General features: G+C 38.7%; 1 protein-coding gene across 1 annotated transcript in view; it reads right to left on the bottom strand.

Annotated features, from left to right (window-relative positions):
- The window catches only part of PATJ (PATJ crumbs cell polarity complex component), a 358,255-nt gene that overhangs the window by 295,560 nt on the left and 48,533 nt on the right, over positions 1-14,162 (bottom strand). The window contains exons 12-14 of the mRNA XM_039255282.1: positions 12,106-12,252; positions 7,732-7,808; positions 5,417-5,473 (exon numbers count right to left, since the gene is read on the bottom strand). Coding sequence (XP_039111213.1) covers positions 5,417-5,473; positions 7,732-7,808; positions 12,106-12,252 — 281 coding nt within the window. The remainder of the gene's footprint in view (positions 1-5,416; positions 5,474-7,731; positions 7,809-12,105; positions 12,253-14,162) is intronic.

The following is a 14,162-nucleotide window of genomic DNA, read 5'->3' as shown; positions in this document are numbered from 1 at the left end:
TGTCTGGCATGGAGTAGGAACTCAGTCAATATTTCAGAGATGAATGAACGTGCCCTAAGCTACAACCTGTCCCCGCTACTATCTGGCTGTATAATTTGAGGGGAGTCATTGCACTATGCAAACCACAATGTCCTCCTCTGTGATGCTCTGCTAGGATAAGAGTCTCCTTTCGTACTGCAGGGGGAAATGAGAAACTGAGTCAACAACCAAACTCCTAATTATAAGAGGATTGTTTAAAAACCGTAATTCATCAACATACAGAAATAATCTGTGGACATTTATCAAGAGATTACAGAAAAAAGTAAAGACGTGAGAACATGATATGCAAAAAGTACACATCCCTTCTCCCTCACACATACATTACATAAAAGGACAGACATACTAACTACAAATATGTAAACATATACACGTAACAACTAATCATGAAAAGAGAACAGTGCAATAATGCATGACTCTCTCAGGGCAAAAAATTTAAAGTAAATACTTTGGCACAACAAAAGTTCAATTAAATAATTAAATGTTTTAAAATAGCTTTTTTGTAATAAAGGTTAGAAACTAAAAATGAAGTGCACAACCGGAAACAAAATCACCACTTATTAAACAATTCTTATGTATTAGCACTGAGCTATATTAAGGCATAAGTTATATATATTTATACTTAACCTCCCAATAAAGGTATTATTGTTCATATTCCACAGAAGAAAAATTAGGCTGCTTATTCCACCTCCTAAAATGCTTCCTTCCAATGTCACCTTCTTAATGAACCCTTCCCTGGTCAACTGATCTAAACTTGCTAACCCAGCGTCTGTTCTGAATTCCTCGTTCATCTTCCCTGCCTCAATATTCTGAATGGTGCATATCACCAATACTACATAAATTACTTCTTTTCTATCTCCCCTTTGAAAAAAGTTCTATGGGTGCCTGGGTGGCTCAGTCAATTGAGTGTCTGCCTCTTGATTTTGACTCAGATCATGATCCGAGGGTCACGGGATGGAGCCTGCATCGGGCCCAGTACTACATGTGGAGTCTGCTCAAGATTGTCCCTCCCTCCCCCCCCCTCCCTCTCTCGCATTGTCTCTCTCTCTCTCCCTTTTCCCCTGCTTGTGCACACTCACTTGCTGGCTCTCTCTCTCTAAAAATAAAATAAATCTTTAAAAAAACAGAAGTTCTAACAGGGCAGGTTTCCCCCCTCCTCTGTTCTCTTCTGAAATGCCAGCAGCCAGTAGAGGACCTGACACAAAGTAGATATTAATAAATATTTGATGAATGAATAATGAATGAATGTACAGCTGAATGCACTGGTGAATTTCTATGAGTTAGTTCTGAAAGTCTATTCAACTCAAAGCCTTGCTGTGTCTTTATACCAGAATTACTGAGTACAAATATGTATATTGTATAGAAGTTGATCAGGAAAGAAAATGAAATAAGTAAGACTAGTGACAAGGAACTAGAGAATAAATGTAAGACAGAACATATGCCTGGAAAAAGTGCCATTTTTAAAGATGTGCACAAAGTGTGGTTACTATACTTTTTTTTTTTTTTTTAATTCATCATAGAGTATGATGACACAGGGTCTTAATGGCTTTGAAGATGGGAGGGCAGACAACTAGAGCTGAGGTGCATGTGGAACTGAGCCTCAGCTAAGCAGGTTTCCTTGAAGGGGGTCTCATGAGTTCTAAAGCTATATGAACAAGAAGGCTAAAACCCAATGAGAAAATCTCTGAAGGGGTGCCTGGGTGGCAGAGTTAGTTGAGCATCCAATCTTCAGCTCTCATCATGATCTCACGGTTCGTGAGTCTGAGCCTCTCTTCCAGTGAACTCAAGCCCCACTTTCAGCTCCACACTCTCCCTCCGTCTTTCTCTCTCCCACTCTTTCTCTGCCCCTCACTCACTCACGTGCTGTCTCTCTCTGAAAGAAAGACAGGAAGGAAAGACAAAGAAAAAAAGAAGAAAGAAGGAAGGAAGGAAGGAAGCAAGCCTCTGAAGAGCCAAGATTTTAGCATCCCAGAAGTACTGAGGAGACAGAACTTGAGTTCAGGTCCCATAAAGAAGAGGTGACAGGTATACATTGCAGACTCGTGTGGAATACCTGACATTGCAGACTCGTGTGGAATACCTGAAAGGCCAGGCCTTAGGAGCAAAGGCAAACCATAAAGTCTAAACTTTACCAGAACCATACCTCTGCCACATCTCAAAAATCATCTACTCTCCACCATCACCACACACACACACACACACACACACACACACACACACACAATATACTTTGTCAGAGAAAAGAATGAGTCCCCCAGACAAAGATAACATCACCTGAAGCCTTTTGTAGTTGTCCTATATAATGTTGGGCAGTCAAGTACCATATGGCACGATGAGAGAGACAACCAAGTAATTACAAGAGAAAAGATCAAACAATAGAAATACATCCAAAGGTGATCCAGATATTAGAATTAACTGTTTAAAGTCCTTATAAGCTGTGATTAATATGTTCAAGAAATAGAGGAAAAGATGGCATATACAGATTTTTTTGTTTATATATTTACTTTGAGAGTGGAGTGAGAAGCCGAGAGAACAAGGGAGAGAATCCTAAGCAGGCTCCTCACTATCAGCGCAGAGCCCAATGTGGGGCTCGAACCCACGAGTCGTGAGATCATGACCCAAACTGAAATCAAGAGTGGGATGCTTAGCCAACTGAGCCAATACAAATACGCCCCAGCAAATACAGATTTTTTAATTGCAAATTCCACCAAAGAATATAATCTAAAAAGGAATAAAACAAATGCTAGAAGAGAAAAATATAACAGATAAAATTAAATACTCAATAGATGGGCTTTAGAAGATTAGGCACAGGGAATTTAGTCAACTATAAGACACATAAATAGAAAATATCCAAATCTAAGAGTTTGGTGTATATTAAAGAACAATTTTAGGGGAAAGCATCATTGATTTTTATGAATGATAGTAAAAATAACACATCCTAGTATATACTTGCAACTACCCTAGGCACAGCATATTTAATCCCTATGCAGCCAATGAGGTAGGCAGTATTCTATTAATATCTCCTTTTAACAGACAGCAAAACTGAAACATAGAGTATAGATAATTTTATAAGCTAGTGAATAGATAAGCCAGAATTTAAATGCAGACTGTTTGCCTCTGGAGCCCGTTCAGGAAAATGTACTGCAGTGACAATAACAACTGAAGTTTGGTGAAGTACTGTTTCACTATCATCTTAAATTAAATCCCTCTCAGCATAATGGATGGAATTAGTAATTAGTAACTACTCTACTCATGATTTTGTAAATATTTTGAATTTAACTGTATTTAATTTAAAACTAACTATAAATTGTGCTATGCTGCTTTCATATTGCCCATCTGAGAAAAGCCTGGTCAGCTGGCCCAACAGGCACAGCACGGAAGTGACTCAAAATGCAGGTTAGCTTAGGAGCAAAGAAATACTCTCTACAGTATCAGCCTTGAAAATTCAAACCTAAATTAACAGCTCATACGATATAAAATTATGGAAGAGAGATATTCAGCACAAATACTCAAAGAAAGAAACAATAGAATTATCTAAAGAGGTAACTTCTGGGGCGCCTGGGTGGCTCAGTCGGTTAAGCGTCCGACTTCAGCTCAGGTCATGATCTCACAATTCATGGGTTTGAGCCCCACATTGGGCTCTGTGCTGACAGCTCAGAGCCTGGAGCCTGCTTCAGATTCTGTGTCTCCCTCTCTCTCTCTGACCGTCCCCTGCTCACGCTGCCTCTCTCTCTCTCTCTTTCTCTCTCTCACAAATAAAACATTAAAAAAAAAATTTTTTTTAGGTGAGAGAGACAGCGTGAGCAGGGGAGGGCCACAGAGAGAGGGAGTCACAGACTGAAACAGGCTCCAGGCTCCGAGCTGGCAGTCAGCACAGAGCCTGACGTGGGGCTCGAACCCACGAACCGCGAGATCATGACCTAAGCGAAAGTCGGACGCTTAACCGACTAAGCCACCCAGGCGCCCCAAAAAAATTTTTTTAATAAATAGATAACTTCTTACAAAACCCACATGAGACACAGAGAACTCATCTTGAAAACTGCATATGACAAAAGAGTTTAAACTAGACTTAGCTCATATATCTATTTGGGATTATAGTATAAATTCTGAAACTATTCTGATAAAGAAATCTTTCCTTTCTCATCATTTGTTGAGAAAGCCACCAAGAAGGCTTCTTTAAGAATCAAATGCCCTGCTTTTGATTACCCAGAACAGGGACTATAAAATTAATTATAGCAGAGAAATGGGCGATGGGCATTGAGGAGGGCACTTGTTGGGATGAGCACTGGGTGTTGTATGTAAGCGATGAATCACGGAAACCTACGCCCAAAACCAAGAGTACAGTGTATACACTGTATGTTAGATAACTTGGCAATAAATTATATAAAAATTAAATTAATTAAATTAATTTGCAGTGAGAAAAAAATAAAATGCTAGGGAAAACTGTCACTGTCACCTTCTGGCATTTTGCCATTAGCAATAAAGCTCTCCAAATATTTTTTAAGTTCGAGGAAAAAAAAACCACTGTCTATAATGCACTTGTCTTTAGACATCTGGACCTGAAAGATTTTTTTATTTTATTTTTTTTAATATTTATTTTTTGAGAGAGACAGAGTGCAACCAGGGGAGGGGCAGAGACAGAGGGAGACTGTCTCTGAAGCAGGCTCCAGCCTCTGAGCTGTCAGCACACAGCCTGACACAGGCCTCACCCTGGAGAGTTGTGAGATCATGACCTGAGCCGAAGTGAGACGCACAACTGACTGCACTATCCAGGTGCCCCTGGAAGATTTTTTTTTTTAATGTTTTAATTATTTCTAGGAGAGAGAGAGAGAGACAGCGTGAGCAGGGGAGGGTCAGAGAGAGATGGAGTCACAGACTGAAACAGGTTCCAGGCTCTGAGCTGGCAGTCAGCACAGAGCCCGATGCGGGGCTCGAACCCATGAACCGCAAGATCATGACCTAAGCGAAAGTCGGACGCTTAACCGACTAAGCCACCCAGGCGCCCCCTGGAAGATTTTTTTCTTTTAAGTCTATATTTGTGGTCCTGATTTTTAGCAAGCACTTTAAAAGGCCTGCTAATAATATCTGAAAGGCTAACATACTCTGCACAATGTTACTCTGTGCACTACTTTAAAGTGGGCAAAGTAATCAAACCTGGGTTTGGTTTCTGAAAATGGCACAGGCACCCCAGGCTCTTCCCAGGCATATGTAACCATCACCTTTCAGAACACTGAGAACCTACCACATTCCCAGAAATCATCTAAGACTAAATTCCACAAACTTTGGGTCACAGCACAAATTTAGTTTCTTCAACAAGGGCTTAGAGAAAGTTCTTCAAGCAACAAAAAACTGGAAACGTTTTTAAAAAAATAATGCTTACCTTTGAATATTTTTGTAACTCAGCATCATCTGCAATCTGTGTATCCAAAGTAGCAACCTAAATTTACAAGAAAAAAAAAATCCAGTATCTGTAAAAGCATAACTTTATTTCTCCTTAGGTTTTCTGAAAATACTCTGTAAACCTTATTTATTAATAACACCATCTAATCTCCATTCTCATCTTTTTTTGACGTTTCTGAAATCCTTAAGTATAAAGCATAATGTAAAATTCCAGCAAATATTTTCTGTTTGTTGTTACTGTTTTTTTTAAATTTTTTAATGTTTTTGTAATTTATTTCTGAGAGAGAGAAAGAGAGAGAGAGACAGCGTGAGCAGGGGAGGGTCAGAGAGGGAGGGAGATACAGACTCTGAAACAGGCTCCAGGCTCTGAGCTAGCTGTCAGCACAGAGCCCTACCTGAGGCTCAAACCCACGAACCATGAGATCATGACCTAAGCCAAAATCAGATGGTTAACTGACTGAGCCACCCAGGTGCCCCTGTTGTTACTATTTTCTACAGCAATCCTTCCCCCTAAATTACTCAGAAGTTGAACCAGAAAGTGATGGGCAGACACATACACTATTTTTAAAAAGCCATGCCCCCTAAAATTTAAATATAATATTCTGTTAGAAAGAGTCCATAAAAATTTTATTCTTTTAGCAAAGCCAAGAGTTATCGTCATTTTTGTTTTTAAATCCAGGCTTTAAAACAAAGTTTGCAAGGTCAGTAAAATAAGATGTGCTTGGAAAAATTGAAGCATCTGACTTTCTACAGAAAAGCTCCACCATTTCCCTAGGAGAGTTGGCTGGCAAGGACACAAACAGAAAGACCTGGCCTGGTGAGAGGCTCATGGAATACTTAAAGCTTTTAACCCTGGCCTAAAACTATTGTTCTAAGCTTCAGTGGTAGAGAGCCACAGGAGTAAATGCTAGCAAGCAAGATACTTTACTGATGATTTGCATCTGTGGGTTGTTAATAAAATATGGTACATCTGGAGGGAGGGGCTAAGTTAAACAATGATCCAACTAAAGCTTCTAGAAATACTGCACTTCACAAAAGGAGATTCTAGAAGAAAAATGAAGAAACACTGGAGTATATGTGTATGTGCATGCAATTTTAATCTTGCCTGGTTTCTCCTTTCTGCTTCTCATCCCTCAAAACAGAAGAACTCTTAATGAATACGCTGTCTCTTTAAATTCCCACCCTCAGAGTAGGTCTCCTCTTTCTAGCTAATCTGTGCTTGACCTCACTGTATGACAAATGAAATTTGGAAATATGGTTAGAAGGGCAAAGTAAAACTTTAGCAAAAAAGAGCCCATTACAGAACTGGCCATTTATAAATATTCAGACACCAAATAACTTTGAATATCAAACCACAAAGAATAGTAGAAAAGGTTATTATTGGCTAAAGTGATAGATAGCCTAATGACAAAACAGCATTTGAAATCTATGAAGTAAAGAAGCACCCGTTCATGAGAACCAACACGCAAGTACAAAATTAGCAAGAATAGAGCACAGAATATTTTAATTCATCTGAACAACATTGGAAGTTTTCTGACAATAGTGGTTGTATGTTCTGAACCGAGAAAAAAAAAATTCTCCAACCAGCCAACAAGTTCTAATGATAAACACACGTAAGAAAATATGAATGACAATAGAGATTCAATAGAATTTATTACTAATGCATTTAGTGAACACTGCAGAGGCTTTTCTAAGCACAGCTTTCTGCTTTCACGTGGATTCATAGGGGGGAATGTAATCAATCCCTTACTCAATGAATGTAATAACAGGTGAAAGAAAGTCTAATGGACCACTGGTGCTATAAACTTCTGCCTAACCTAAATTACTTCCTGTTCTCCCTAATCCATTTGATAATCATTCTTTCATTTTTCTCATAAAACTGTAAGATTCTTCATGAAACATAGGACTAATATCCACAGCCCTTTCAGTGTACAATAAAACAAACAGATCATAAAAGCAATCATAAAAATGCCAGCAATTTTAAGCAGCTGATACAGGTTATAAATTCAAAGGCAAGCTTTCTAAGATTCCTCTGCCTACTGTTGACTTAAATGTTTTCAACACGAGCTGAGTGTCTGCTAATTGTAACTGAAACTTGCATGCGGTCCTTAATTGTTCTTATAGCTTAAAATGCTAAAAGAGGGGGGAAAAATTGATCCACTAGGGAAGAAAGGCAGGAAGAAAAAATAAAGGCAAGCTGGCTATTCTTGGACTCTCCCATTTCCTTAAACTGCAGTGTCAGGTGCTTAACATGAATGAGACGTGAATGTTCTTTATTACAACATTTTAACATACCATTACTTCATAATCTGGACCCAAAAGGTTTTCCCATCTAGATTTCAGCTCATTTTCTGGAGAGTCAGGAACTTTTTCTGGATTAAAAAAGAAGACGAATATTGAAGCTACTGTGAGCCAAACATACTTACCTACTAAATTCTTCAATAACAGCACAGTTCCAGTAAGTAAAAGGGAAATGAGTAAAAAGGAAAATGCGTTAACTTGGGTCTACCAGGTAAAGTAAATCAGAGGTGACTTATAAGACTAGTTTAAAATGTAAGGCCAATTGTGACCAAATTATGATGGGACTCTTTTGTTAAGAACTATTTTAAAGGGAAGAGGAACTGATGAGTTAGAAATGAAATTTGAAATATATGTACTTTAGATGTAAACATCCTGCCATTTACAAGAAAAATACATCTGGCTTTGCTTTACAATATGTTAAGACAAACAAGGTTTAATTTAAATGTTAATCACTTCAAAGTAAGACTTTCCACTCACCCACAGAAAAAGTACAAATTATCAAAAGACATCTTTACTATCAACTGGAAATATCAACACAATCCAGTCAGAATTCTCATTTGTGTAGATATAAAGGCTTGTCTGGTGTAATTCAACCACGGAGTCGCAGGAGCTTTAATATAATAGAAACTCTGGTTTTACTTTGGTCTTCTGTGGTTACTTGGTTATTCCTTTGTGACTCTTAAGTATAATATTGCTTTTTTTGCATAGGTAAGAAAACATTCAAGAACTAAGACAGATTTTAAGTGTCCTGCCTGTCCTCCATATGATCTTAGCCAGAAGCTCAGGGCACAGTTCATAGTCTGAATACTGCCTAATAGGCAAAAGTTAAAGTATTGAAAATACAATTTCAACTTATATCCATAGTAGCAGAAAAAGCAAATGTTCACTTTTTTTTCTTTAAGTTAAAGAAAAACTATCCATTTTGTCACAAGATTAAACAAGTCACAGAACACTTATTCCAGTGGACATAACCATCTGTCTAAAATGAAACATAACTTGCAACATCAGCTCTTTCAGTCTTCAGTCCAGATAGCTCATCTTGGGTGTATATAATACTTAATTACATAATGCAAATCATCAAGTAAAACAGGCTAACCTCAGAATTCGGAGACTAATAAACTAAAGAGCTAAACTCACCAAACATGCAAAAGAATATCCCCGAAGTAACTCTATCAAGTGATATGCTAGGTTACATTAAAGGGATAACTAACCAAAGGTCTAATTAAAAACAAAATATCATTCATGTGGGCTCTGCACTCTGTGCCTATATATTGCTGTCAACACTTCCATAAGAAATTACATGAAGAGTTCTACCATCTTTGTTAATTTCTTCCGGGCAGCAGTTTCTCATCTGGTAAGCTAATTTGTAAGCTTAAGAACATGATGTTTAAAGACAACATCTCACACACTTGTATATAATAATGATATTTCACCTACAATTCCTTTTAACTTTGTCATCTTTCAGTTGGACAATGGAAGCACAGATAGTGATTGAATTTCAAAGCACAGCACAAAGCTAAGTACCAGAAGAAAAAGACTAATTTCAGCAGCCCAATGAAACCTGAGCTACACAAAATGACTTGAGAAATGAATAGTATGAGCACCTGGGTGGTGCAGGCATTTAAGTGTCCAACTCTTGATCTTGGCTCAGGTCATAATCTCATGGGTCGTGAGTTCGAGCCTTGCATTGGGCTCTGTGCTGACAGCGTAGAACCTGCTTAGGATTGTCTGTCTGCCTCTCTCTCAAAAAATGAATAAACAAACATTAAATAAATGAAAAGTATGATGATCTGAAACATTATTCCAATGGTAATGAAGGGGAGCAGAATATGCCACCCCAAAATATGCCATTTTAGCACATGAAATTTTTTTTTTAATTTTTTTTTTTAAATTTATTTCTAGGAGAGAGAGAGAGAGACAGCGTGAGCAGGGGAGGGTCAGAGAGAAAGGGAGACACAGACTCTGAAATAGGCTCCAGGCTCCGAGCTGACAGTCAGCACAGAGCCCGACGCGGGGCTCGAACCCACGAACCGCGAGATCATGACCTAAGCGAAAGTCGGACGCTTAACCGACTAAGCCACCCAGGCGCCCCTAGCACATGAAATATTTTAGCTAAAGACAATCAGGACCCAAAAGACCTAGGAGAAACTTTTACCTCTCCCTTAACTACCTAAAAGAATTTAGATAGGAGGCCTATACCAGAAAGAGCTATTACCAGAAATACTTATTTTTTCTGAAAGAGCTGTTGCCATGATAGAGCAGACTTTTAATCACCAAACATTTGCTCTTCGTATCACACTGCAAATGACCCTCCTCCTCTTTGAAGCCGCAGATCTCTATCCCATTCCATAATTTAGGATGCCATGTAAGCCTCAATTGCCCAACTTACACTTGGGTCTCATATTTTTACAGGGCTTCCATATTTATAAATTTGTTTTTCTCCTGTTAATCTGTCTTATATCAATTTAATTAGTAGACCAAAGAACCTAAAAGGGAAGAAGGGAAAGTTTTTCTGCTCCTACAGCAAAAAACAAAAGCTAACTTCTTAGCAGTTCAATGATTTTGGTCTTACTCTCAATCTGAAATTAAACATACTCATGAAGAAAAAATGCAATGAGATTGATCCAAAAAGAGCAGAATAAAACATCTAAAAATATTTCTAACTTCAAAATGTATTTGATTTTCACCCAATAGCTCCATGAAAATCTATCTGGGTACACTGAATTTTAATAGCAAAGATCTAACTACAATCTACTTGGGTCAAAAAAGAATAGGGTAAATTTCCAAATTATAGGAAAATTTTTTACTTGAATGAGAGGTTACTCCTTCCTTCAGGGCATCCTTTCCTGAGACAACACAAAGCCAAAACTTCTCTGGAAGAGAATGGTGTTAAGGATCCCATTTCATTCCATTGTCAAGGCTTTCCTGTGCACCTCTGTGCAGGGAATTGTGTGAGACTGTCACTCAAAATGCTTGCACAACAGTCAACTAAGTAGCCAAGCTATCAAAGTACAAAGTAAGAGGGTAAAGTTGCACATCAATTGAAAAGAAGATTAAAGTATAAATATGTGTCAGTCTGGCAGTTTGATAAAACACATACATGTATAAAACTATGAATTATTATGTTTAATTTTTTTTTCCTAAGAGAGAGAGAGAGACAGTGTATGCAAGGGAGGGTCAGAGAGAGAGGGAGACACAGAATCTGAAACAGCCTCCAGGCTCTGAGCTGGCTGTCAGCACAAATCCTGATGCGGGGCTTGAACCCACAAACCATGAGATCATGACCTGAGTTGAAGTCAGGCGCTCAAACGACTGAGCCACCCAGGTGCCCCTGAATTATTATGTTTAATAAATATTACAGTATGTATACAAATAGCTAGATATCTATAACCGTATCAATGACAATACATAAGCTAACATTTGCAGTAATTTAAAATGCTACAAGATTTAAAAAGTTAACACATACTAATAAAAATGCATTCAAAATTCATTAAACGGGGTGTCTGGGTGGCTCAGTCGGTTAAGCATCCAACTCTTGATTTTGGCTCAGGTTATGATCTCATGGTTCATGATAGCGAGGCTCTGTGCTGATAGCATGCAGCCTGCATGGGATATTCTCTCGGTCTCTCTCTGTCTCTCTCTCTCTCTCTCTGCCCCTGCCCGACCTGTGCTCTCTAAACAAACTTTTAAAAAAATTAGTTAAACAGGGGTGCCTGGGTGGCTCAGTCAGTTGAACGTCTGACTTTGGCTCAGGTCATGATATCACGGTTCATGGGTTTGAGCCCTGCATCGGGCTCTGGGCTGACAGCCAGCTCAGAGCCTGGAGCCTGTTTCAGATTCTGTATCTCCCTCTCTCTGACCCTCCCCTGTTCATGCTGTCTGTCTCTCTCTCTCAGAAATAAATAAAACATTTTAAAAAATTAGTTAAACAAAGATTAAACAATAACATCATTGGTCCTCAGCTGCCACAAGTGTTAAGATGTTGATATTAAGAATATCCTACTTTAGGGGCGCCTGGGTGGCTTAGTCGGTTAAGCGTCTGACTTTTGCTTTGGTCATGATCTCGTGGTTCGTGGGTTCGAGTCCCGCGTCGGGCTCTGTGCTGACTGCCAGCTCAGAGCCTGGAGCCTGTTTCAGTCTGTGACTCCCTCTCTCTCTGACCCTCCCCTGCTCACACTGTCTCTCTCTCTCTCCTAGAAATAAATAAAACATTAAAAAAATTTAAAAAAAAAAAAAAAGAATATCCTACTTTAGATCTCCAAAATACCTCTAAAATTTCTCATATTAGCTATAAAGAGAGAAAATGGTTAACAAATAAGAGAAAATCAAATTACTTTGAATGTTTTGAATTGAATGCTTTGTGCCTACCTAATTTTTCTAAGGCTTGTATGTTGTCATTTTTTAGATTACCCATTCTTTCTTCAGTTTCCTCAACCCCACCATCCAAATTAGTTTCCAAATCCAGTGCTCCGGTTGGATAGAGGGCTGGTATTTCCGATGGTTCTATGACAGTTCCTAAAAGAAGAATTACTAACTTAATTCAGTCTAACAGCTGAAGACCATATTTAAGTCCTGTTCTCCCATTTGACCACCTCATTAGAAACATCTCAGGTAACTTACATACATGATTATTTAAAATGTCATGTGTGATAACCATTCAATTCCTTGAAAAATAAGGAAGTGCTGGTGGTATTGAAAAGGATAAGGAACCAGGCAATGGGAAAGGAAGAGCAAGGCAAAGTCATTCTACAAAGCAAAAGTAGATATTTTTCAACATAGCCTTGTAAAGGAAAAGAACACTAAGGTCTTATACTCTTGCACTTGTGGTGGGTAAGGAGTAAGATATGCAGAATAAGCCCATCCCACTGCTCTGGGCTCGCCTAAGTTCTGGCATGACATCATCATAAGTTAAAAATTAACAACTTTACATAGGTAACTTTATGATTTGGAAGGGAATTGGAGAGAATTCCCCTGGTTGCAATGGTTCCTCCGTTAGCTAAATTGAGCTAAGTTATAGGATATCCAAAGCTTTCAATCTTAAGCATGCCAGTCATTATGTATCTCTTAAACACAAGAAAGGATGAACAAGAGAGTCATTTTTGGTCACTTTTAAATGATCACTTATCACTTATAAAGTTTTCTTACCCAAAATATTTAACCTGGATCTAACTAGGGCTTTATATCTAGTTTCTCAGAGGAAACACAGTGGATAGAGGAACAAGTTTAATTACAGTGCAAGGTGGGTACCTGGGTGGCTCAGTCGGTTAAACGTCCGACTTCAACTCAGGTCATGATCTCACAGTTCATGGGTTCGAAACCCGCATCAGGCTCTCTGCTGACAGCTAGCTCAGAGCCTGGAGCCTGTTTCAGATTCTGTTTCTCCCTCTCTCTCTGACCCTCCCGTGCTCATGCTGTCTCTATCTCTCTCTCAAAAATAAATAAAATGTTTAAAAAAATAAAATAAAATAAATTACAGTGCAAGGACAACGAAATTCAGAAGGTAGTGTTCTAGTGACAAAATGGACATATCCTTTACCAAAAAAATGTGTGCCATGGAGACAGGGGGTGGGGATTCTTCTAGATTAAGAAACTGAAGAAATATAACACAGGAAACCAAAGAAACATTAACAGTGCATGACTGAATCTTGACTTTATGAGGTTTTTCTTTCAGAGAGGGGGGAGTGGGAAAAGAAGCTACAGAAGACATTTGGGGACAATTGGGAAAATTTCAGTATGTGTTGCAGCAAACTTGATATTAGGGGATTACTACTAATTTTCTTTGGTGTGATAGTGATATATTATTATAGAAGATATTATCTTTATTTTTATTTTTTTTTAATGTTCATTTATTTTTGAGAGAGAGAGACACACAGAGTGTGAACAGGGAGGGTCAGAGAGAGAGGGAGACACAGAATCTGAAGCAGGCTCCAGGCTCTGAGCTGTCAGCACAGAGCCCAGTGCGGGGCTCAAACCTACGAACCATAACCTGAGCCGAAGTTGGCTGCCCGACCGACTGAGCCACCCAGGTGCCCCTGTATCTTTATTTTTAGAAGCTATAAAGTATGTAGGACTAAAGTGCCATGATGTCTATTCTCACTCTTACATAGAAAAAAAAAAAAAAAGACAGATGAAACAAATATGGCAAAATGTTAACTATTGAATCTAAATGGTGGGTACGTGGGTATTTGTTATGTTTAAAAATTTTTTACAAGGGCACCTGGGTGGTTCAGTAGGTTAAGCATCCGACTTCAGGTCATGATCTTACAGGTGGTGAATTCGAGCCCTGCATTGGGCTCCTTCAGATCCTCTGTCTCCCTCTCTCCCCATCTCATGCTCTCTTTCAAAAATAAACATTAAAAATATCTATAAAAATTTTTACAATACTGTTGACCCTTGAACTATGTGGGGGTGAGGAGTACTTTCCC

This window comes from Hyaena hyaena, unplaced genomic scaffold (genome assembly GCF_003009895.1).
Source record: "Hyaena hyaena isolate Hyena2069 unplaced genomic scaffold, ASM300989v1 scaffold_521, whole genome shotgun sequence".
Classification (NCBI taxonomy): domain Eukaryota; kingdom Metazoa; phylum Chordata; class Mammalia; order Carnivora; family Hyaenidae; genus Hyaena; species Hyaena hyaena.
The sequence above is the reverse complement of the archived record's forward strand: the minus strand, read 5'-3'. Positions and strand labels throughout refer to the sequence as shown.